The 26155-nt window shown below is 42.7% G+C and overlaps 2 protein-coding genes across 4 annotated transcripts in view; both read right to left on the reverse strand.

Annotated features, from left to right (window-relative positions):
• Positions 1–1712, reverse strand: part of TTC32 (tetratricopeptide repeat domain 32) — a 10034-nt gene extending 8322 nt beyond the window's left edge. Inside the window, exons 1-2 of the mRNA XM_019520789.1 lie at positions 1501–1712; positions 622–788 (exon numbers count right to left, since the gene is read on the reverse strand). Coding sequence (XP_019376334.1) covers positions 622–788; positions 1501–1649 — 316 coding nt within the window. The 5' untranslated portion in view covers positions 1650–1712. The remainder of the gene's footprint in view (positions 1–621; positions 789–1500) is intronic.
• A 1041-nt stretch (positions 1713–2753) lies between these two features.
• Positions 2754–26155, reverse strand: part of WDR35 (WD repeat domain 35) — a 76556-nt gene continuing 53154 nt past the window's right edge. For 2 of the 3 annotated variants that reach the window (XM_019520790.1, XM_019520791.1), the window contains 12 exons: positions 25770–25980; positions 25085–25165; positions 24044–24180; positions 19846–20049; positions 17000–17146; positions 15840–15972; positions 13984–14094; positions 12451–12615; positions 11701–11841; positions 8484–8640; positions 6300–6540; positions 2754–4229 (listed from right to left, as the gene is read on the reverse strand). In XM_019520790.1, the coding sequence (XP_019376335.1) occupies positions 4076–4229; positions 6300–6540; positions 8484–8640; positions 11701–11841; positions 12451–12615; positions 13984–14094; positions 15840–15972; positions 17000–17146; positions 19846–20049; positions 24044–24180; positions 25085–25165; positions 25770–25980 (1882 nt within the window). In that variant the 3' untranslated portion in view covers positions 2754–4075. The remainder of the gene's footprint in view (positions 4230–6299; positions 6541–8483; positions 8641–11700; positions 11842–12450; positions 12616–13983; positions 14095–15839; positions 15973–16999; positions 17147–19845; positions 20050–24043; positions 24181–25084; positions 25166–25769; positions 25981–26155) is intronic. The other variant, XR_002098155.1, reaches the window with a different exon arrangement.

The following is a 26155-nucleotide window of genomic DNA, read 5'->3' on the forward strand; positions in this document are numbered from 1 at the left end:
CTGGCTCTTACCCTGGGGGTCTTTAAGACAAGGCTAGACAACCACCTTGCCGGGGTTGTTTAACCCCAGTACTCTTTCCTGCCATGGCAGGGGGTCGGACTTGATGATCTGCTCAGGTCCCTTCCAACCCTACTAACTATGAAACTATAGGTTTAATAATAAAGCTAACTTCACTAAAAATCATTGGAGTGATACAGATAGGTGAACTACTCAGTGGCAATACTCAGGAACTATTCCTCTCCCTCATATGTACCCAGAAGGAAAGCCAAACAGCAAAACACAAACTGTAAACTGCTGTTTCACACAAGATCAATTTATGCCATGGAAAGCTGCTGTTCACTTGGTGGGTCACTCTGCTCTGCATCCCAATGTCAAACAAGCACTATACAAACAAACATATTGCGGGGCAGCAGCAAAAGCCAGTTCCTGTTTTCTTTTGAAGCAAAATTACTCAGAATGGTGATTCAAAAGGGCTGCCTGACCCCTGTGTCACTCGTTTTACACACTGGAGTAGTTCCCCTGGCTTGATCCTGGAGCCTCAGAGCCCCTGAGTTTGCAGCACATCGCAATTTGCACAGAAAACAGTAAAATTATGAAAGTGAATAAAAACATTTTCCATACCTAGCCTATACAATATTAATCCTCTGTTATAATACGGAATTTCAAAATCTGGTTGTGTTTGGATGGCTGAGGTGTAGTCATCCATTGCTTCATAGAAGTCAACTCTTAAGTACTTGATCTGTCCCCTGTTATTAAATGCGGTCGCAAGGTCCTGAGCAGCACACTCGCTTAAGATGAGAAGAGAGAGCTCCATTAGGATTCACAAAGCACTTACAAAACATATCCAAGAGGACTACTCTCAGGTCCTTAAACTACAGCATACTCTCGGCTTTAGGGGTGTTGTTCGAGGAAACCTCCTGAACTTCTTTAAGCGATTTCTAAAGATTTGTAAATTATTCTGGCGCATAACTACGGCAGAAATTCACAAATGTAAAGAAGTTCTCATCAGCTGTTGGTACAAGGGTGACAACATCTGACTTGCTGTCCCAAAACAGGCCACTTACACTGGACTTTCCCAAGTTGTATTGACTCGGACAAGCCAGATGTCATACCTAGGTGCGCTGCTCTCAGTGCTCCCCCTCGGCACCCTCGTTTTGAACCTATGGCCTCGCTCCCGTTCCTTTGGTGGGGGGTTGCAGCCAAAGGGTGGCAGGTGGGTGGGTTTCTTCCATCCCCACGTTTGCCACTGATCCTAAAGACTCTGTCTGTGGGGGACAGGTAAACAGGTGCACGGGACAGGACAGCACCAGTGGAACCAGGTGGCCCAGGCCAGGCCCTGCCAGGAGTCAAGTGTAGCCACAGCTGCTCCATTCCGTCAGGTGCGGGAGGAGCCAAAGCGTCAGCGCCTGCGCACTGCCCACATGGACGTCCCCCACCGGATCTTCTACGCATGCTCCAAGCACCAGGCAAGAGCAAGGGTCGGGGTCCACGCGACTTTACCTGGAGGGGGCGGAGCCCCCGGCGGCGCATGCGCAGTCCGCGATAAAGCGGCTGTACAGCGCTTCAGCCTCCTCGAACCGCCGCTCGCGGAAACGCGCATGCGCAGCCCACAGCAACTCGGGGTGCCGGCGGCCGCGCTCCTGCTCCATGTCGGCGGGGGGGGGGGTCACGTTCCCATAACCGTCAGCTGCCGCTCGAACGGGCACCGCTCGTCTTCCGGGTCCCGCGCGGTCCCACTATGCACCGCGCGCCGGAGCGTGTTCACTGCCTGCGTAGAACAGTGACATCAGTAGAGCCTTGAAGGGGCTGCCGTTTATTGGCGCGGCAGCGTGGCGGGGCGGAGTCAGCCGGGCGTGCGGGCGCGGGACCGGCCTTGCGTTTGAAACTTGGTGCGGCTCCCCCGCTGTGCAGCGCGACCAACACAGACCCAGTCCCCTGCAGTGTGCGGGGAGCAGGGGCACGACCTAGCGCCAGCCTGCTGCGCGAAGCTCGGCCTTTTAAGTTTGGTAGTGACTGGAGGACGGCCCGCAAGTGTCCTGATCTGTGGGGGACCCCTAAAGGGCTGGATACTTCTGGCTTCGTGGCCCGAGGAATCCTCGTCGGTAGCCTAATTGCTGGACCATCAAGGCTATACCACTGCATAGAAAAATGTTTTATTTAAGAAGTGTATTACAATACAATATATGTAACAAATTTATATTATGAAGCATTTCCATACAGAAAAAAATAAAAGCAAGAGTTGCCGCCTGGATACCTGAAGTTAAAACAAGATGCCCCATATAATGTTGTTTGGTTTTTTTTAGAGAAAAGTTCATGGTGTGCTTTTGAAAAATACGGGCCTGACAAAACTGAAAACCGATTTGCTCTTTTTCTGTACAGGTCATGTACAACATGAACAACAGCTGCTCAAGCTTCCCCATGCTGTCCTATCACTGTAGCTCAACTAACTACAGAGCAGGACAGATAACCTCCAAGGATGTTGTAATTACCCTGTCTCCATGTCCCTTCTATCTCCATTTATACCAGTACACAAGGAAGACAGTTATGACAGCGTGATACAGACATATCTGCCCCCAAAGAAAAAAGGCAATTAACTTGTAACATATAGTTCACTAATGTATTTTTTCTCTTTTATTACTAACATTAATTGAGTCAACCTCATTGCCTAAGGGTGAAATATCTGAAAGAGACAGGGAGAACTCAAGCTGCAGATTCCAAACTGCAGTTTCTTTGCTGATGAGCTTGTTTGGCTCCTTTGTGCTGCACTTGTAAATATATTCAACAAAAGAATACAGCATCAATTATCTGCTTTAAGTACATCTATTAGTATGTTCATTATAGTAGAAAAATACCACAAACAATGATGAGGGTTGCAGCGGGTGCTGTTTAACACTGGACTTTGTTGGACAAAGAGTTGCAGAACTCTTGCATTGAGTGTTGAACTTATGACCCCGAAGGCTCAGCGACCAGCTTGTGACTATATGGGCATGCACAGTCAGCCCTACGCAACTTGTGGCGGGAAAATGGTACCAAGTACCTACCTGAGATAACTGACCCCCAGATTGGTCAGTGGAGCGACTGGCATGTGACTGACACCCTTCCTGTCTGAGTGACTGGGTGAATGGAAGATTGACAGAAGTGGAGTGATCAAAAGGATGAAATAGGGCTGACTGTGAGAGAGTGAGAGGCGGGTGTGATGAGAGTGGGTGAGAGCTGCAGCAGCTGGTGAGGGCCAATATCCCCTCTTTCCTCCAGTCCTCTCTGGGTATATTGTGATCACTTGGAACTGCTGCTGTATTGTGTATGTAAGCTGCTAAGGGCTGTGCATGTGTTTTGTGTTGTGGCCTAGATGAGAATATTAAGCTGTTCCATGCTTGTGACCACTAGCAAGGCTGTTGCAAGTCTGAGAAGAGCTTTACTTTGATCTCTAGTTTGTGTATGTAGTGCTGTATAATCTTGTAACTGTTCTTTATGCTACTTACCTCTTGTTTTGTATTTCCTCTCTTGGATTATAAAATAGTCTAGTTGTTGAATTGTTCACCTGAGTCTGTGGTTTCTTGGTTACTAACTAATATTCGGTCAGCTAGAGCTGGGCTGTAAGCTTACGGCTGATATTTGAATAGGCCCCACCATTCAATTAGAGGAACAAAATCTGCATAATTAGTGTGTCTCCCTCAACGGACTCATTTCAATTTTTTTTCTTCAAGGGTTCACCTATATTAATTTTTCCCAAATATAACTACTGCTGCTTAGTACTACATTGATGACTCTGTAAACAGCCTGAGAATAGTGGATGTTGAATATCTGTAAATTTAGGTCCAGTTTACAATAAAAAAAAAGGCTCTTAGCCTCAACCACTTCATACAAATGTCACTTAACAAATCTTTTTCTTATGACAGATTGCACCTGATTTGTTCTCTTGCACTTTTTTCGAGATTTTTCTCTGCTAATAACAGTAGTATCCTGTAACAGTACATTAAACAAGCAACAACAGAATCATTACATTTCAAAGTATGCTCTTATGTTTATCAGAGTCTGAGACATAACAAACATACATATACCTTTGTTTTTCTTACTAAGCTACTGAGCTATGGCACAGAGGACAAAAGTTATAATTGCTTATTTCTTGGGCCTGTACATAATGCTTGCACATGTTGCACATCCAGAACTGATACTCTGTGATAGGTCTTCCTGTTGCAACACATGTTGGAAGTTTTCCTTCTCCACTACTGAAACAGAAAGGAAAAAAACTAACTGTAACTTTAAAACATTCTAAAATAACAACAAATATTTGTTTCAGGAGTCATCTGGATAAGGGAAGTGCATACATAGCTTTACATTAAACCTATATATTTGGGGCACATTTACACGAGACATTTACTGCACAGTTGACTAATTAGCTGTTCAGTAAATGTCTTGGCATCTACATCTGCACCCCTCTTACACTGGAATAAACTAATTTACTCTGTAGCAGGATAGTACTTATAAATACAAGTGCTATCCTGCTTTGGGTAAAAAACTCTGTAGCAGAGCACATGTAGACACTACCCAGCGGGCTGGGACATAAGGGTGCATCAGTGCAGGGAGTGCCTACTAGCTAGACCCATACTGATGCACCCTTATGCCCCGACCAGCCCCTCTTCAGCACGTTGGGCCAGGGGGAGCAGTCCTTATCCTCCCCACCCCACCGCCAGGTTCCCTGCCAGCCAGGGCTGCTCCAACCCAGCTCAATGTGCCGCACATGAATAAACTGTGGAGCTTATTGCTTTGGAGATTATTGTTCCCAGATGCACGTTCAAAGAGCCCACTCAGGAGCAATAAACTCCAGAGCAGTAAGTTCCACAGTTTAGTCATGCACCATAACTGCATGTGTATATGTGCCCATGCAAAATTTTTATTGGCCATCTATCACAAATTTAGCCTTTTCATTTGGGGCTGCATTATTTTATTATGATGGAACTTATATTAAGTAAAATTAACATATGCTACCCTATGGTTGGGTACATTCATCCTCCTGATATGATAAAATACCCAAGCGTCTTATCATCAGCACTTCAGAACCAGCAAATCCAAACAGTATATTTTGTTAGCAGTGAGTCCTGTCCTGGTTACACATGCCTAGGATGGCTAGAGATTAGAAGGGAAGAGGTGGGAGGCGGGATAGATCAAGGCCCCTGCAGTGAGGAAGGGAGTGGGGTAGAGGCAGGTGCTGCTCAGCCAGGGCAGGATTGGGTGCAGGATGGAGCCACAAGCAGCTCATCTGGGGGGTGGGGGGGCAGGTCCCGCCGCTGTGCGCACCCCAGGACGGCATGTGGGAGGAGCGGGGGGGGGACGTGTGCCCCCAGATCTGCACATGGGCTGAAGCAGGCTGCTGCTGTGGGCTGAGGCTGGGCCTGGGGCGGTGCCGAGCTCTTCCTGGCAGGGGGGAGGAGGGGTGGGGCTGGCTAGGGCTGTGTTCAGGGCAGGCAAAGGCGTTGGGGAGGCCACAGGGAATTCTGGGGTGGCTGCATTCCCTTCCCTCCTCCCCCCGTAGCCCACTTCCAGAGCCACCACCACCCACACTGAGGGCAGCCCAGCCCAGCCGCTACCTGCATATGTGGGTTCATGTGTGACTGGGGACAGAGTGGTCTTGTGAGCCCTTGACTGAGACTGATTGTAAGGGCTTGTGTGAAGATCAGTGATGCATGCATCTGTGAGAGTTGGCACTGTGGGAAGGGTCAAACTCCCAGGAAATCACTAAGCTGTGGAGTGACTCCCGCCATACATGAACGCATCTGCCTGATTTACCTGCCATTCGTTGTGAGGGTAAAGTATCACCTACTCTTGAGTCTGAGGTGCTTAGTACCCATCTGGGGAAAGGCAGAGAAATCCTCAGTGAGTGACTAGAGGCTGAAGTAGCAATCTTAGCCTCCACACTAGGCCTTCAGTGCTGTGGATTGCCCTCTAGCAGTAATTTAATGGTGGTGTTTGGCTGTTACTTGTAAATACTGTACAGACTGTTTTACCTTATGATTTGTATTTGTTGTTATTGTTAGTACTGTTAGTGACTGGGCTTGTTATATTTCTATTGAACTTATATCCAACTGTCTTGTAATCATTGGTTTATTGCCCTCTGAGTGGGACCAGGACATAGACCTATACCCAGGGAAAAGTCCCTTTTAGGCCCACCAAAATTTAATTGACAGGGTAAAAGGCATAGCAACCCTATGGGCTTATTCAGTGAGAGACCCTGCTGGTTTCCTGTCAACAATTTCAGCAAAAAATTTTAACATTAACCAAAAAGCTAAGTAATAGCCTACCTCTCCAGAAGGCCATCCAGATCCAATTTTTTGCTATACTTAGGACAGTGCTTAGTGAATATTTCCAGGGCAAGATCTTCATATTGCTGCTTCTGTTCAGGGCTAAGGGTTTCTAAGGACTCGAGTTTAACAAAGGCTTTTGAACAAATACCAAATGCTCTATTGCCACATGCACACAGAGCCAGAAGGGAATAGATTTCAACTGCAGGAATAATGTCTTCATAATCTCGCAGGTGAAGAGCTACAAAAAGAAAAGAACAAGACAGCTATAATATATTGCTTTGAAAAGGCACACACATAAAGGTAGACTTTGCTTAAAAATTATATTCTTCCCATCACATCACTGCTATGAAAATGCTAGAGCATGTCTAGTTCAACTTGTTTTAAAGAAACAACTTGTGCTTGTTTAAGAGCTGAAAAAGAGTCCCTGGTACCCTACCTTTTAATTCTTAGCCTTTCAGAAAAAGAAGTGGAGAGCACCATCTGCCCAGCTGACTCCTACTGATTCTAGTACAGTACTGATCTAGGAGCAGCACAGCTGTGATCTTCTGGCACACCATATTCAATCAACAGAGGTGCATGGTCATTACAAATACCTAGGTATGGATGAACCTATATCTGGAATGGTTTCAGAAGGAGACGGGGAGTTGCTGCTGCTCTGAAACACATATCAGCTGTTATACTATAACTGTTAGATGTGCACAAACCCTGATCCAAGCAACTGTAGCTGAACAGCTCTAACTTTAATCCTGTTTCATCCAGAGTTAAGGTTAGAGCCAGTTTGCTATATATGCATGGCTCCCAGATAACTGTTGCAGCATAATAGCTGCTGCAAGGTCTGGAGCAACAGCTCCCCCTCTGCTTTTTGAAACTGCTCCAGATACAGGCTTGTCCACGCTTTAGGGGAATTATTTAACCTGATAAAATAGCTAGTTACAAGTTCTATTTCAGACCTCTATATTTGGTAATACTGGCAATTCCCCTGTAAAACTACTGTATTTTCCTGACATATAACCTTCATCTTTCCCCCCAAAACCACCTGTGGAAAATCAGGGTGCACATTATATACGTGAGAAGAAGGATCCCACAGGTCCAGAAACTGGGTGGGGGCAGCAGCATGAGTAAGCAGTGGTAGTGTTTAATTGCAATGTCTCAGAGCTGTGGCAGTTACCACTAAGAGTAACACGTACCATATATTCTGACATATAGCACACCCATGTATATTGTATGCACTTTGATTATGAATGGGAGCCTAAAGAAAAAAAAAGATCTTTCATTGACGTAACTGGTAGCAGCGGCAATTACCACTGTGGCAGTTTCTCCTTCTTCCCCCCAACCAAATTTCCACCAGGGGAAAGGGGGAGAGAAGCCTCCCTCTACATCTGCATACTAGATCACGCCAGGACATGGAGCTGGCCTGTGGCCAGATCCAGCACACCAAGTCTGACCTTGTACACTGACTCCAGAACCACATGCCAGGTTGGACTGGTGTGCTGAGTCCAGGATCATGCTACCTCCAGATCCACTACATAAAGGCAGACATTATCCCTGCTCCAAACCCAGCATGCTGCCCTAGACCCAGCGTGCAGGCTCAGGCCCAGCATGTGGCTCCATGGGCCCCATCCAGCACATGGGCTGGCAGCAGGCTTGGAAACAGGCCTGGCTCCCTAGCTGCTGCCAGTTACCTCAATCAAAGATCTGGTTTTTTCCCTTTAGCCTCCCATTCATAATCAAGGTGCATACAATACACAGGGATAAGCTATATGTGAGAATATATGGTACTTGTTGCTCAAACTGACATCTTTTCCCTTCATTTTGGTGATTGTTACAATACTCTGTTAATTACATTATTCAAGGTCCAAATCAGCAGCAACAGCAGCAGGCCAGATGTACCTTGCTTGGGTCGATGGGTGGGGAGGGGAGGCAGTACTTCTGGCTGCCATAGCTAGATGCTTCTCCCTGATGCCAAACCACAACACAGGCAAAACACCCTGCTCCCTACTCCCCACAGCCCTGGGCTCTGTGGACCAGATCCAGACCAAGCACTGTAAGTTACCAACTCCTCTTCTAAATCACAGGAATCAGGCACAACCAAAAGAAAACAAGGCAAGTATAAGGAGTAATTTGTGGGGCTTACAGAATAATTTAAATTTTCTAACCATCCATATAGCAGAGAAACCTTACCTGTTTTCATTGCTGTATCTACATAACCTTCATAAAGCTGTCTTTGTGCAAGTAGGAAAAAATGATAAGCCTCAGCTCCCCTCCAGGCATTATCTGTGAAGCGATTAGCTGAAGAGAGAACATCTTCCTCCAGCAATCCAGCTAAAGCTGATGTAGCCTTAAAAAAATCATCACATGTAAGACTTTGCTGAGTAGAAAGACACTACCACCTCCCATTTCTTGCACCTAATGCTTCTATTGATGCATCTCAAAACAGCATTCATCTTTTGTGCAGCTGCACCGCATTACAGACTCATATTGAGTTTGGTCTACCAAGATTCCCAAATCCTTTTCCACAATGCAGCTATCCTTCCAGGTGTCACCCATTTTATATTTGTGTTTTTTATTCTTCTTCCCAAGGTATAGCACCTTACATTTGTTCTTACTGAAACTTCATCCTGTTAGCTGTAGCCCAACTTTCCAATCTGTCAGGAACCTTCTGAACTGTGCTCACATCCTCCAACATGTTTGCAATGCTTTCTAGTTTCGTTGTCTGCAAACTTGCACAAGAAGCTTTCTATGCCAACATCCAAATCATTAAACACGTTGAACAGCACCAGACCTAGGCCAGATCACTGCAGGACTCCACTTGAAACCTCCTGCCCTTCTAACATTTAAACCCTTTAATAATTATCCTTTGCCTGCGGCTACTGAGCCAGTTATCTATCCACCTTATAGTAGTTTTATCTAGCCCACATTTCTCCAATTTGTTTATGAGAAGGTCATGCAGGACCCTGTCAAAAGCCTTTCTGAAATCTAGATACACTATATATCCACAGCATTTCCTTCATCCACCTAAGTAGTTAATCTGTCAAAGAAGAATGTTTGTTTGACACAATTTGTTTTTCATAAATCCATGCTGCTTGCAATGAGCCATTCCTCCTCCAGTTGCTTGCAAATGGCTTTCTTCAGGATATGCTCCAGTAATTTTCCAGATACTGTGCTGAGGCTAACCACTCTTTAGTTCCCCAGGTCCTCCTTTTTGCCTTTTTTAAAGACAGACATAACACTGAACTTCTTCCAGTCCTCTGGTATCTGGTCCATCTCCCACTACTTCATGAAGATCATTGCCAAGGGCTCCAAGATCTCCTCTGCCAGTTTTTTTCAGGACCCTGGGAAGTTCATCCAGCCTTGCTGACCTGAATTCATTCAGACCCAACAAAAGGTCTATGACCACCTGTTTTGTTATCTCCTCATCTTGCCCCCTTTCTTCTCCAAATAATCTTTGGTAGGAGTATGACTATGTATATAAATAGTATTTCTATTAAAAATAGTATTTCTATTTTTTCAACTTAATTGTTTTGTGAAGACTGAAGCAAAGTAGCTGTTGAGTAGCTCTGCCTTCCTTGTATCTTGTTCCCCTGGCTTGCTAAGGTCTTTCTTTTCTGGCTAATATACTTATAGAACTCCTTGTTGTTCTTAACCTCCTTTGTCAGTTGCAGCTTGTTCTTTGTCGTTGCCTTCCCAGTTTTGTCCCTGCAGGTTCTTGCTATTTCCTGGTATGCTTCCTTGCTGACCTTCCCATTTTTCCATCGCCCATATGCTTTACTTTTGCATTTGAGGCATTTTAGCAGTGTCTTGTTCAGTTACATTGGTCTCTTGCCATGTTTGTGCTTCCATTGTGTCAGGAAAGTTTCTTATTGGGGTTCCAATACTGTGCCCCTTAGAAGCTCCCAGCCCTCCTAGGCACTTTTAATCTTCAATCCCATGCCTATTAGCTCCTTAAAGCTCATTAAGTCAGATGAAATCCACCTTTTTTAAATTTAGCATCCTAATTTTGCTGACCTCATGCTTTCCCCATCTCAGGAGCTGGAAGTCTGTTGTATTGTGATAGTTTTCTCCTGTTACCCATCACCTTCACATCCTCCACCAATTCTTCCCTGTTGGTCGGGACATGATCCAAAATAGGTGATCTCCCCTGGTTGTATTCTCCACTTTCTGGAACAGAAAGTTGTCCTTAACACAAGTTAGGAACCAGCTTGACATTTTATGTTTGGCTACATTGTTTTTCCAGCAGATGTCTGGAAAATTGAAGTCTCCCACCACTAACATATCACAGCTCTTGGATAGATTTGTCACCTGCTTAAAGAGTGCCTCATCCAACTCTTCTTCCTCATTTGGTGGCCTATAATAAATCCCCACCATTATATATCTTTCACCTTTTATCTTCACCCAGACGCATTCTGCTTTGCTGTCTTTTTCCTCCTGAACCAGGGAACAAGTATGTGCTTTTTGATATACAAGGCCACATCACCACCTTTTCTGCCATCTGTCCTTCTAAAACATTGTACCCTCAACGTTGACACTCCAGTCATAAGAGCTGTCCAGCAAGCTCTCAGTGATGCCAATGAGCTCATAGTTCTTTTCACAGGCTGCAACTTCCAGCTCTTCTTTATTGTATACATGTATTGGATGCATTTTGCATTTTGACCCCCTCGCTTCCCTGTTGCATCACTTGTTGCAGTCCTGTAGCTCTGTGAACCTTTCCCAGAGCTGAGTTGCTTCTTCAAGTCCGTTCCCCTCTGGACTATGTGCTCTGCTGCTAAAGAGTTTTGATCATCATCCCCCATGAAACCTAGTTTAAATCCAGTGTCAAAAACATTCTGAACTGTTGTGGTCTTTCTGAGTTCTTTGCAACACAAGAATTCCACTATCTTTCTTTAAAAGGTGAAGAAAAGCTAAGAGCTATTATTTTCTAAGAGGTGCCTTGAGTCTAATAATGCTGAGAACCACTGGTGTACATGAAGATGGGAATTTAATGAATGTGAGAACTATTTTTTCTTGTTGCATTCCCATACTGCACACACTAACTTACCTGACCCAGCTGAGTTATAGGCAGTATTTCTTGATCTATGTACTAAATCTCTTTTGAAACTGGTATATCATTCCTACCAATCACTTCATACCAAGCACAAAAAACCCTGGATTCATCTGTGAGAATCTTGTCATAATATTCAAAGGCTGTTTTAAAAAAATAAATGTTAAAAACACAATTTAGCTATTTCTAAATAATGTTTTTAAGCAGCATGCTCCTTTATAAATCTTAGGAAGAAATAAAAACATGTTAGAAATAAGAGACTATTTTAAAATAATATTATATCCTTTCATTTGTTTACTCTGATGGATGATACATATTAGGCATTTATAAAACTGCTGGGAACTATTTGATATACTTTACCTCTGAACTCTTTCCTTTCACTTTTCCCCTTTGTACATTCTTCACTTGTTCATGGTATTGTTCTACAAGTAAAGCTGCTAATACATAAAGCTTTTTAACTCGCAAAGGTTTAGTCCTTTTCTTTGCTTCTTCATCTGCAATCTTAAAGAAATAAGGGCCATAAAAATATTTCATTTTTTGACAATTACACACTAAATGACATTTGGTGTTTTTACCATGGTAAAAGAATTGCCTCTAGACATACAAATACAATCTAAACATTTGCTGTGGCAATATAAACATTAATGTAGCCTTTGTAATTTCAAAAAAATAAGAACAGGATTTTCTAAACTTAAATATATATAGACTAGCCAACTGCCTATCAAGAATGCCCTGCTGGCCTCACCACCTCCCTCCTTCTTCTGTTCACTCTGTTGCGAATAAAGTGCGACACTCAGACAGGCAGGCTTAAGCTTTTATAATATTAAAATACTCTATAACCACCACTGAACTTACACTACTTTTGAAGTTTAACGGCACAGCATGACTGGAAGTAAAGAATACCTCAAACCTAACTCTGACTTGCACTACACAATGATGTAATGGTTTTATAATTAACATCTCCTATACACCTCAAACACCTATTTGTTCCCTGAAAATAGTTAACACTGGAAAATGCAAAGTGCAGTACATAAAACTAACCGTTGACACCTACACACACTATTGCTAACTATCCTGTATAACTCAGGATTAAAGAGGAGCCTTGAATACCTTGAACATGAGCTTGGCAGCATCGAAAAAATAATTGGCCTTACGATAGAGTTCTATGGCATCAAGGATTTTATTCTTTTCCAGTAAATGAGATGCATATCTAGCGAGAAGTGATCCAATCTCTTTCATATTGTGATTTTTAGCCAGCTCAACAGCTTTATTCCACTGGAAACAAGAGCAATCAGTTATTCGGTTTTACAAGTTTTCAGTTACATCCTCAATAAAGTACAATTATCTTCTTAGTCAAAGCATTCCATCATATTATAAGAAAACAGAAGTTGTGATTTTAATAAGCAAAACCTATAGTAAATTATTTTTTTTGTAACTGCCAGAATTGAATCTTCTGCAGAAAAGCTCTGAAACAGCTCAGAGTGTATCCAACAGAAGCAAAACAATTCAGAACTAAATTGGATCATGGAAAAGCTTTTAAGTCTAAACTAGCAAATTTATTTGCCTTATTTCTACAAGCCAAACACTTTGTACAGATTTTTGATGTATTCTTTTTAATAAGGAAAATACACTTAGAGGTATGGCATTACTTGTTTATGTCTGGCTTCACTTCTTTATGGATAAAAATTAACCAAATCCTTATTCAAATTTTACTAAATTGTGATACCCAAATTCTTTGTCAACTATAAACTATAAAACTTTATCAACAATAAAGGAAGTTGTACAAGGACTGAATTCAGGTTGTGATTTGCTCCTACATACGCTCAGTGTTCTAAGAATTTTATTTTCATTTTACTTGCTTTTAACAGCATGTTGTGCGCAAAAAGGATTAAAAGGAAGCATACTGCATCAGAAAAGTAGCTATTAAGTACTGTTCCTCAAGCAGCCACCTAGTACAGTCACATAAGAGATGGTGTAAACCCTCCACTGCAGGCACCCAACCAATTGTGGAGAACAGTACTTAGGAGATAATGCAGTACTTTTTGCAGTGTGTGCAATTGCTTCTTAACCCCAGCAGCTATTACTTTACAACCTAATGGTATTCAGGCCAGGCAAATGTGAATTTGAAGACCTTTATCCACTAAAGAAATAAAAAACAAAGAGTTGAAGAGAAACTTTGTATTGCAGCTATTCTAAATCTACTTTTAGAGTTACCATGCTCAATCCCACATCAGCTTCTCTCCTGAGATTTCAGTAAAGGTTGTCATACCAAAATGCATGGTTGCCTGCTGAGTCACATAAGCTGATATCATTGAGAACCAATGGAACTGTCAACTAAAGCAGTTCTGTGGTCTAACTACTCTAGTATTTTGTCTCAGTGACTTCAGAGAAGGGGCAAAACACCCAGTAAGAGCCAAGAACCTTGCCTGCCAGATGTAAAACAATACACCCTCTAGGATGGCTTCCTCCTAGTCTCCAATAATTAGTGATAGGTTTAAAAACTGGAGTGTGAGTTTTAGAAGGATTCTGAATACACATTATATGATTAAAATGGACTGAAATCTAACTGTGGACCAACATGAAAAATCTCATTATTAATCCTCCAACGCAATACAATACCACCTTCTATCATCATTGTCTTACCTGATTGAGATGGACACAGGTATCTACTGCATCTTTTGGGCGATTACATTTCAGAAAGGCGCACACAGCTTGGTCACACATCCCCACTCTCACAAACATATGAGCTATATCCTGCAAAAGATATTAGAAACCTGCTACCATTTCTTTCAAGATTTGCAGGACACCATTTTAGTAACGAATGCTACTACAATCTCTGTAATTGTATTAATCTTTTTACAGATTCTATAATGCTGCAGCATGGGCGACCGGTGCCTCCTGGCTCTGCAGGGGGCACCAGCTGCCAATTGTTGACTGGGGGGGGTGTCCCAGCAGTTGATCACTTACCCCGGAAGTGCTGGTGGCAAACTGGAAGTGCCACCGGCGCTTCTCAGGGGGAGCACCGGCCAGCACTCCCCGTGACCCCCCCCCACCACTCATGTCCCCCATATGCATCACCTATGTGTTACAGTAATCTTAAGGCAGGCAAGTTTGGAAGACAATGGGTAGCGGGGGAAGGGCAGCGGGGGAAGGGAGGGAAATGTGTGAAGGAATGCAAACAGCTGGAAGCAGGTCATCTGGGGTATCATATCGCAGGCAGGTTCTAATGCATCATAAATTCAATGTCTATATTAAGTCCATGATTTTTTGTATCCAGTAGATTTATGAAGTGAAGTTCATAGGCTGTCTACAAAAGGTGTTTTTTTAAGTTCCCTTTGAGGATTAGAACTGAGAGATTGGAGAGTGACTGTCTTGTGAGAAGTGGGCACTCACAGGTAATTGGGTATTTTTGTCTTTGATGGATTTTCGGTGTGCATTTATTCTGGTGCAGTTTTTGTTTGATTTCTCCTACATATTTTCCATCAGACCATTTGGTGCACTGGATGAGATGCATTGTGTTTCTGGAGGCATAGGTGTAAGATCCAGGAATAGTGATTGTCCTGTTGTAGGGTGTAGTTATTGCGAGACTGGTGGAGATGCATTGGCAGGTTTTACGTTTCTTGTCCTAGCATGGTCTGGATCCATTTGATGTGGTTTGGGTCAAAGGAAGTTTGCTTCTGCTGATGAGGTTAGCGAGGTTCAGGGTATCTCTACCTATTGTCTTCCAAACTTCTACTAACTTACAGTTTCACAAACCTGCTTGTTGTAAATTAGCTTCTTTTCTACCTTGGAGAACATGTAACACCACTAGAGTCTCCCCTGTGCCTGAAAGCTTGCTAAGAACTTCTTTCCAACTATTTAGTTGGTCTAATAAAAGATATCACATCTTCCCAAAGAACTTTGCCTGCCTATGTCCTTAGACCAACACAGCTACAACCAACAACCCTACAGTAACCTTAAGGAATATATTTTACTTTTACAACTTGTTTCTTGGATCTACATTGGCTCAGAATTATTAGTGGTACAGGGTAAAAATCTTAGAATTACAGACACTGGGATGCTTCTTCCTAGGATTTAGTGCATATGTTGGAGAACTTAGCAGACCAGGACACGGTTGGAAGACAGCGTTGATCTGAAATAGCATGCTATATTAAAATGCCATTCACTGTAACATGATTTGTCTTTTCCACATACTTTGGAAAACATGCAAACTACCAATTTTTCTTAATTCTTACTTAAGACATCACATTAGATCATGCTGACAGGCTCTCTCCCTCTTTCAAGCCTCTGGAATGATTCTGACATTCATTTCCATTAACATTACCATTCTTGCTATGGTATAGAGACACGAGAAGACAACAATGACCATTGTTACTACCAGTGAAAGCAGCCCTGAAAAATTTTAGGGCAAAAAAACCAAACAAACCAAAACCAAAAAGCTAATGTAAACGAGGCCATGACCAGAGAGTCTTAAAGATACAGCCAGTTCTTATACATACAGGAAGTAACTTGTTATTTTCTGGAAGTGAGTTAGCCAGATTTTCTAGTCCTTGGTAATCTTCTAACATGTAGTAACATTCAGCTAAACGTTCCTGGTTTCTTCCTTGTACATAATACTGAACAGCATTTATCCTAAGAAGAAAAAAAAGGTTACTAATATAAAAACTGTAAATGTTAATAAAGTGCTAACTAAACATAACTGAAGTAACTTTGTCATTAAACAAATTAAAATATATATTTTTTCAGATTCATATAAGTTCACTTTCTTGTGGAAAATATGCTACCCTAGAGCACACTAAAATTTTAGTTTCAATATTTCCTTAAATTGCAGGATTAATAAGATTTGTTGGTTAGTGTAGGGGTAAGCGTCAAGAACCCTATTATTATTGTTTTGCTCAATCTGTCATGGACCATAAGCAACCACAGATATATTTATAACAATTTCCAGAAATGTGCTCTATTTGAGCGTCACCAATTTTGACTACTCGGCTTTTAACAATTACGGTCTGATCGTCACTGTAGTTGAAGTCAATTGAAAATGCAACAGCTCAACATTTCTGAAAAATTAGGCACTGCATTTTTTCAAAATGTTTAAAGTTACACACCCAAAAATATGGCCTTCAGTCTCTTTGGGGGCCAAGTTCCTTATACAGGTAAAATTAACGTAGTTTGGGTGGCCTTAAATCTGCATTTACCTAATTTGAAGAGTTTGGGTTTAAGATAACTAACAATGTCAAAATTAAGGCAATCTTACTTCTTTCTCTCTTTTTGCTAAGAGCTTCATCATCCTCTTACTAACAACATTCACTATGCTTAACTCCATCTTAACAAAACTATCTGCCTTGATATTTCCTTAATTTTTTTTAAGAAGTTTCAGAATTTGTTCAGTGACCCAACTCCTGGCCCAGCTGGGATTATTGCTTCCTTCCCTCTTGCAACAGAACTGTAGGCAATGGTAGGATACATGCCTTAATGAAATCAACTCACTCTGCAAGTATAAAATGTACTCACTCTGGGTCATGCTGTTATTCCTCACTCTGGCTGACTAGCTTCTTGACTTTTCCCCCACACTGTACTAATCTTAACTCGGGGTAGGAGGGAATCTAGCCAATCTCAATTATGAAACAGCCATTCTATTTTCTTCTTCAGAGAACCATACCATTTTTGCCTATCTGCAAAATAGTCTCCGATAGCATTGTGTGCTTGTTCCAGAAGGGCATCATCTGCATCACCTGAACCTGTTTTCAAAAGCTGCAGTACTCGAAACCAATCTCCCAGTTTGATCCGTAATCCAATAGCAAGGTCTCTATATATAGGATCAGAAAATACTAGGTAACAGTAAAAAAAAACATAAAATAGCCACCAATATTTTGAGAAACGTCTTCAGAACTACAATCGTGGCAGATGAACAGCATGGAGAAATGAAACACTTAAGAGACACTGACAGATGTTAAAAAGAAGGTTTGCTCCTGTGGCTAGGAGCCTGGCAGCTGGGATCTGCAAGGCTGAGAGTTTAATCAGCTGATCAGGGCTCCCAGCTGCAGGAGCTCCCTGTGCTGCCCTAGCTGGGAAACTATCAGCTGATGAGTGGTCCCAGCCTCCAGAGCAGCATATTTTAATTAGGGCTGTCAAATGGTTAAAAAATGCGATCACAATTTGTTACGCAATTAAAAATTAGTCACAATTAATTGCGATTTTAATCACACAGATAAAAAGTCAAAATTATGCGCAGAAAAACTTAAAATGATGCAAAACTAGGCAGGTACTTTGTATGGTTCAGGGGTGGGTATAGGGAAGGGACGGGGGGAGGAATTTGTGAAGGTGTGGGGGGTTTGGAGCCTGGGGAGGAGGGCTGCCTGTAGTGGTGGGAGGGGAGACCCCCCACACACCCCAGCAGGATGCCCAAGCTGAGCAAGTGCCTGCAGAGCTGCTCCAGGCCTGGGGCACACCCTCCACCCGAGCACAGCCCCAGCAGCAGTGGGCTCACCCTGCCCTCAGTCAAGCAGTGGTGGCCACAGACAGCCTGGGCTGGAGACAGCTGCTCCAGCCTCAGCTCTGGCCCGGGCCCAAACTTCCCGGCTTACTTGCTTAGCGGACCCCAAGTGGTCCCGACCTGCTCCAAGCCCCAGGATACCAGACAGCCCCACCATGGCCCAGCAACACCTTCCCCAAACCCCAGCACTGCCAGCCCAGCTACTTGGGGCCCTGGATGTGGGCTGGCTGTGGGTGGATGTGCCCCCCCACCTGCCTTCCTCCTGCAGCCACCCAGAGCCCGCTTCCCACCAGCACCCGCAAAGATCTGCCGTGGCAGGACTGCCTGGCAGCCTTGGGCCCCACAGCTCAAGCTTGGGGTGGGTTGGGACCGCCTGGGAGTTCCAGCAGGAGCCGCCTCTGGGCCTGAGGGTCCCCGCATGTCCCCAGTCTGGGCCCCTGGAGAACGACAGCGACGGCAGCCTTGCATCCCCATGGAGGCAACTGATGCTCCTCACTCCCAACCCACAGCCTCCTTCCCCCTACGTGCCACTGACCTGGTGCCTCCCCCAGCAGGCAGCGTGCCCAACCACAGATGACACCATCATTGAGAGACATGGGGAGATACATGCCCCACCAGATTTCTATGCCCAGGGGCATAGGGCTGCAGCCTGGTTGGACCAGCAGCAGGCAGGAGCCACCTCCGCGGGCCACTGGGCAGGACCCAGCATGGGAAAATGGAGCAGGGCAGCAAGATTCATTGCTGCCACCACCACCATGAGCCCAGTACCAGCTGCGCTGCCATGGCCACGAAGGTGAGGCACCTCCTGCCCGCCACCGCAATGGGGGGCAGCTTGTACCCCTTCCCTACTGCAGCGGTGAGCAGGGGCACCTCACGAAGGCAGTGGTGCCAGCATGGGGCTCATGCCACCCTGCTTTGCCCTCCTGCACTGGGTCCCACCCACTGGAATGAGGAGGCAGCTCCTACCCGGTGGTGGTCCACCCAGGCTGCAGCCCTGTGCCCTTCTGTAGGCATAGAAATCTGGGGGGCATGTACCTCCCCATGCCCTCCAACATGTCACCTCTGGTGCCCGACCCCTCCCCAGGAGTGTGCACAGTAGCAGGGAACTGCACTACACATGGTACCCCCTTGCCAGCCTGTGTTTTTCTCCTTTAAAGGAGAAAATCCATGTTTTTCCTTGGCAAATGGAAAACCTGGAACCCCGGTAATAACTTTGTCACTTATTCCTGGTTTTATCATGGCATTAACTAAATGAGCACGTAGCCAAGTCACTACTTAAGATGTGATTTTGTTAATCACATCGTAAGTGTAACATGTCAAGGGCCTTAGAGGCTCAAAGTTTTAGTGATAATAATTATTGATTATCTCTGGGATAGATAAATAGGAACATACTGAAAAGGAATTTTCAAACTATATTTGAAAAGGAAACATACTTGATGAAGCCTTATTTTGTTAAGTGCTTTGCAGCCTTCACAGTAGTAAGGCAAGGAAGAAAGGGCTGCCTAGAATTCCAGCCCCTCAGAGTGCACCAATTGTTACCAAAACACTTTCTAGGTAGGTAACCCTATCTGGAAGAAGCCAGGAAATAAATAGACCCGCTGCTCTCTGCTACTTCCTACCATCTATCTCTGTTGCTTGAAACAGAGCGTGCTTCACTGCTTTATGCCTTAAAGGGTGTCAACAACTGCATTCTGCTTCTAGAAGACACAGCACTTTCACTGCCTAATTGCTAAGTAAAAATCAATCTCTTTTTCAGTTATAAATAATTTCCCTTTCAGTTTTACTGTTTTTATAGCATAGTGGTAACTAATGGAAGTCTGTCGAGTATTCTTTTACCTTTCGATAGGGAAAGTTCTCTTTCTCTAACCTTGCTCTCGCATTCCATAAATTGTAAATTGTGAAAGGAATAAATACCTGCTCACTGTTTAAATGTCCCCACTTTTTTTTTAGTGCCTCTACTTAACAGGTATTTTCCTTGACCTATTGTTGGGATTACTGCTTCTAGTAATTACCTTCTGTCCATATCCAAATACATTCTTTCAGCCTCTTCAAATCTGCCAAAGTAGGCTGCCACTTCAGCTTGCTTCATTGATTCACTCTGCAGATTGCCTAAGCACTTAACAAATTTAATTCCTTGGTAGTCTTTGCAGCGCACAAATGCTTGTTCAGCAGTTGGTAGATCTAGCTTTTGAAGAGCAGCTTCAGCCAGGAGACGCCTGTATGGAAAAAAAAATATTTGATAGCTATTAGAAATGCATCTATATTAGCACATGGTACTGGGAACCACTTAATGAGTCAGAAAAAGCCAGACAAATTAGGGGCAACTCTATCCGCATCTACAGTTCACACTTAATCTCAAATCTGAGAGCCCATGTACCACAATTACATTTTGTATGCTGTCTAACCTAAGTTTTTGGCAAGTGATTAGGAATAGCCTCTAGCTCACCTGTTCAAGACTGACCTAGGTTGTCAGTGACTGAAAGTATGAGGCTTTATGGCTCTAAAGGAGCTCCCTCACTCCAATTTCAGTTAGATTCATCTCCTCACCTGCAGATTACAACTAGAAGCCTGGATGGCAATCTGGGTTTGAAGACCCACACTTAAATGGGCTATGGAGAATAAATTATCCTTTCCATCCCACTCTCTCCAGATTAGCACTGAGGTATGCCACCTGGGCAGTACAGAGAAGCTTGCACTGCCACTGCGCAGGCTGCTCTGTTCCATCCTGTAGATAAACAGAAGATCCCTACCTTGAGAGCAACCTATGTTAATCTGTCATTTGGATGAACCTAAAATTTACTTCAAAAATAAAGCTAAGATCTAGACACTTAGCATACCGAATAAAAGACAATGCAACTAAAGCATTCTCACCATATAGTGTTTCAAAACTTCTTGACAAAATTCCAGTGACTACATTAGTCAACTCAAAACATGCATCAAAGATGATTTCTATCAATCTAATGTTTGCTATGTCAGATTTTTAAAAGTATCAACTCATAATCTGCTTTAGGCTTTGCAGCAAATAACCAGAAGGGTTACTTATAAAATTAAATGAATCTACCATCTACAGTATTCTCATTTACTAAGGCTGTAGCAGTGCATGCATTACCTTAATCTTAACTGCAACAAATCTGTTGCATAAACACAACTGATCATTTCAAATTTTAAATTTGTTCTGTATAAATCGTGGTTGAACAGTGCATTTATTTAGACATCAAAATTCTCAGTAACTAGCAGTTTTTAACAGAGTAAGATCAACAGGATTTGGTCTGCACTTTGTGATCCCACTACATAAAACTTTTACAGGAACATGACAAAACACACAGTCAGATTTATACTGAAATAAACAGGGCCAAAACTAGCTCACCTAGTTCAGTAACATGGATACCTTCATGAAAAAAGAGATTCCTCAAACTTTCAACATTCAGTTATCCTACTTACAGGTACGTATAATACCAATACGTGTAGTACGTGTAGATACGTGTAGTACCAATCTTTGGACTATTAAAAATGACTGGCAACATGCCACAGTTTCTTGTCAATGACATTTTTCATTAAGTTATTTACTATGGCACTCATGCAGTCAGCCTTGGGACATGGGCCACTAAAAAGCTTTCTGTAAGTCCTGTGTTCACAGATGTGTTTCTTTCTTCACTTCTTTTACAGTACACTGGGCCGGATCTTAGAATTCTATTTTAAGAACTGGGTCTGCGTTTCATTAAAGAGTATCTAAGTCTCTATTTCCTCATGTTGTCACCCCATCTCCTCCGCAAAAGCACGGTTAGTATCAGGATCATTTCAAAACATGAAAAAATAGTCCATCCTTCTCACCTGCCCTCCATTCAGTCAAATCAAAACACTGCTAAATTAATAATTTTTCCAAACTTTTTCCATGTCACACTTTCTTAAATTCCTTGAATGTATTCCCCTTTTCCTTATTCCATATCAGGTTCAAGCATCTTGTCCTAAAGGCTCAACACAACTGGGCCCTGCCTCTCCCTTGTCAAGCCTTTGCTTACTGAAGCTTTACCTCTACTCAGTCTCAGTAGTATCTTCTTTCTTGCTACCCATACAACTGACTACCCATACCCTAGAATCAGCTTGTTTCTTCTTCAAATCCCACTGTTTCTTATTTTGAGCTCTCCATGTATGCTCTTCCTCAGCTTTTTTGGCTTTGAATTCTTCTCCCGTGTGTTATACTTAAGTTATACTGAACATCAAGGCAAAGACTTGGACTTTCTTTTTTATATTTTTCTACAGGACGCAGCAAAACGGGGGCCCATTGCAGAATATTCTGGTTACTACTGTAATACAGATATTTGATAAAGAACAATACATTAAATGGATACAGCGATCAGTGCTTGACTGAGACCTTGCAGGAACACTCAGATGCTGCAGGAAGTGCAGGTGGTGATTCAGTAGCAGGCATTCTGCTCTCCACCAGAAACAGAGAAATGCCTTGGACCACTTTGCTGTAAGCAGTACAATTTTTTTAGAAAAGGGGGGGGGTTGTGATATTAGTTCTATAAATAGCCTATGTTTCTTACTTCAAGGGTACAAGTGTGAATTTTGCCAAATTTCAACTCATTCAAATTATTTTGTTTCACTAACTCAGTGGTGCCCAACCCTTCCACCCAATGGGCTGAATGGGTGGTGTCAGGTCGGTCCACAGGCCACAAAGCAATTGCCCGGGGGACTGGATTTGATCCAGGACATGGAAATATGGCAGTGGCGGGGGGGGCGCGGATGGTAGTGTTAATTATCATTGCTCCCTGACACCTAAGTTATTGACCCATGGCTCCATGGGGCAGGGCTTGAGCACTCCTCATAAATTATTAACATACTATCCTTCTCTGCTAACCTCTAAAATAGCTGTGCAATGTTGCTCACACTGCCATAATGGCTATCAGTGACAATAAAATGATGAGATCCCTATAGGTATGTAAGTTATATTGTACTAATGTAAAGTTCTCAAGACTTGTAATATATAGCAGTGGGTCTACAAACATACCAAAAGTTAGATTTATAAACTCAGGATTTTCAAAAGCACCAGTAACCTTTTTGATGTAGTGTAAAAGAACAGTGCTAGAGCACCTCAAGATTCATTCTGAGGGTTTGCTGTGAGGAAGATGTTGGGAACTCCCTTCATTTAAGCAAAACTCAGATCGTCAAACAATCCCAGTAGCATAACAATTATTTAAACACTTGTCATGCTAAATAACCACACGCAAAGAAGCTTTAGCACTATCACTACGCAGAAGAGACGACAACTAAGGCTCATAACTAGGAAATGCCTAGCAAGCCCTGCAGCTAAGCACCTCAGTGGATCAGCTGCTGAAAAGCTGGGAGCCTGGAAAAATTGCAGCTCCTAAATTCCTTGCCAGGAGGGCTGCTAAGTAGCATGCAAGGCCTGGACAACTCCAGAGAAATCCACTAGGCAAGCCTAAAAAAAATTCTGGAAAGTTGACATGGCAATTCAAGACCTGACTTTGCAGCAGCCATCCAGGTGAGCTGCTGAGAAGCCAGGAAGCCTGATGAACCCTGGTTCTCATGATCCCTGCCAACCAGGTTATCAATGAACTAGGAGCAGGGTAGAGGGAAACTAAGCAGGTTTCCTTCAAACATTTCCCCAAAATTGATATATTCCTTTGGAATGCTTCAATTCAGGCAGACTAGCACCTTCCTGACCAGCTCTCTCACCAGTAAATTATCTTCTTATAGCAGGGAATCCATCAATCAATAGCCTATTTTAAGACTGTACCAAATTAAGGTTAAGAACCATGCCTTTGCCATGATGACAAAAACTAATTTTGCCAGACAAGCAAGCACTAGGTTACTTAACTGGTTTCCAATATCATTTCACAGTAAACACTCCAGAAGCAACTTAATACAAGCCTCCCATTTCAAGAATAAATACTTTATTTACCTAACACATGCCGAGAGCAGCACTCTCAGAAGCAAGAATAACCCACTCAGCCTCCAAACACAAGGCAATTGCACAGCAGTTCTTCATGCTGCTGCTAAATACTGGTAATTCTAAAAAAAAAAAAAAATCAACTTTGTTCTTTGAACTACCTATAGTTCCAAACTCTGAAGGCTATAAATTTACACTGATCTATATCTGCTGAGGACCTGTGTTTCTAACATGACCAGAAAAGTCTAGGAGTCAGTGGGAGCAGAAGGAGAAAGGGTAATGAAAAAGGATTTTACCAAAGTCTGGGATGTGGATTATCTTCTATGAATTGGGAAGACTCCTCTATCCCAACCTCCTCGATCAATGCTCGACTGTCTCGTAAGGATCGAATCTCAAAATTAATTATGTAATCTTTGTTAGGATGTTCAGGATTCTATAACAATGAAGTGAGACAGACTGATATTCAACATTGTTCTTTCCCACCTATTAGAAATATCCATTATGCAAATCATTACGACTCCTGGCAGATATTCACTTAAAGATGCAATGGGGCAATGGAATCTGATCCCTGATCCCAACAATCATGTGTCCTACCATACCACACATGCATGGCAGGATGTGCAACTGTTGGGATCAGACATGAGATCCCAGTCATGTGACTGTCAGTGCATGGAGGTCACACTGAGGACAGGTCTCCGAACCAGCTTTTTGCAGTGTGCATGGAGCCTGGGATCATGATCCACACCTACCAGCAGATTTAAACCTATGCAGGGCAGCCCTGAAGGAGCCCCATGGGTTTCCCCTGCTCCATATACCTTTAAACCCTCACATACGGGTATGTAAAATCCCCAGGCACTGGGAACTGGGATGGAAGAGCATCTCCAGAAGCGCGTTCTCTGATCCCAGTTCCCTGCACCTCAGGCTTTTACATGTCATCTAGCTGGGTTTCAGGCACAGTGATTTAAAAGCCTAGGGGGCAGGGAACTGATATTGGACAGCCTCTTTCCAACCCAGGTTTCCATACCCTGGGTTTTTAAAGACCTGGGACTGCCTTGTGCTGATCCAGATGCTCAGCTGAGAGTTGGAGTCACTTGAGAAAACTCCTGCTCTGACAGGCACATGCCACACATGCCATTTCAACGTGCGATTCAAACCAGCTATAAAAGTGTTCCGCATTATATGAAACACCTTTGTAGCTGGTAGTACATATAGTATTTTAAAATACATGTAGTATTTTACAATTTATGGCACAATTACCATGTTAATCATGTCATAATTGTAACATCTGCCAGGGCCCTAACATGCATACAGTTTACTAAAACAAAAGCTATCCTTACCTTCAGTATTTCATCCAAAAGTACAGATTTAATTTCTAAGTCTTCAAAGTTACAAATATATCCAGATGTTTGAATGGGTTCCTTAAAGTTAATAAGGTTAAAACATAATGAGCAACTCTACATAAATCCAATTATATTTAAATATATTATAAATCAGTTTCCTCTTCCCCAATTTAAATTTTAATGACATGTCTAACACTCAGACCAATAACACTAGGCAATGTCAGCATCTAAGTGCATATTTAAAATCTGTTAAATAGCAAAAACTTGTTTTCAGTATCTTGTTTATCAGAAAAATGTCAATGAATGAGAACAAAGAGGTGGAGCTTACATGTCTTATCATTATTCTTCAATTAAAAAAATAGAAATTCCTCTTAGAAAATATAAATACTATCATCATCATTTTTGGAATCTTATATAAGAAACATAAAAAAGAGTTTCCATGTTTACTTATCTTTCTAGCATATCTGGACGTTTATCATTCATTTGTCTATAAGCAACACTTACAAGCAAGCACATTTTTGGAGTCTTCTAGATACCTACCTGAATCTCAGGTCTGTAAGTAACAGCCTGCCTAACTTCATTTTAACAAACTGAGTAAGCCCTTTGATCAGAATCCCAAAATAATTGAATGAATCACTATGATACATTATGAAGTAACTAATATGTTCTTTTTTTTACCTACCTCAGGATCCAAATTTCTGAAGACATACATTCTTGTTTTTTCCATCATTGCAAACAAGTCTGGATTATCTTTGGCCCATTTCATATCCCAGACATCTTTGCGCTCCAGCTTCAGTTGTTCACCTATAATATGCTGTCCTGAACTGTCTGTTACCCGTGTGTCCAAGTCAAAGAAAGTCAAAACACCCGAAAGATCTATAACAGCAAGACGACTAAAGGAGCATGGTTGGGAGGAGAAAAAGAACAGCTGATTAGTACTATTTAAAGCTGTAGGTTTTCAATTATTCACCAATAGATCAAATAAACTAAATGCCTGATTGAGATTTCATTGTAGTTTAACACCAGCAACTGACTTCAGTGGAGCTATCCATTATATAAACTGATATG

This window comes from Gavialis gangeticus, unplaced genomic scaffold (assembly GCF_001723915.1).
Source record: "Gavialis gangeticus isolate Ggan-Ray unplaced genomic scaffold, GavGan_comp1, whole genome shotgun sequence".
In the NCBI taxonomy this organism is placed as follows: domain Eukaryota; kingdom Metazoa; phylum Chordata; order Crocodylia; family Gavialidae; genus Gavialis; species Gavialis gangeticus.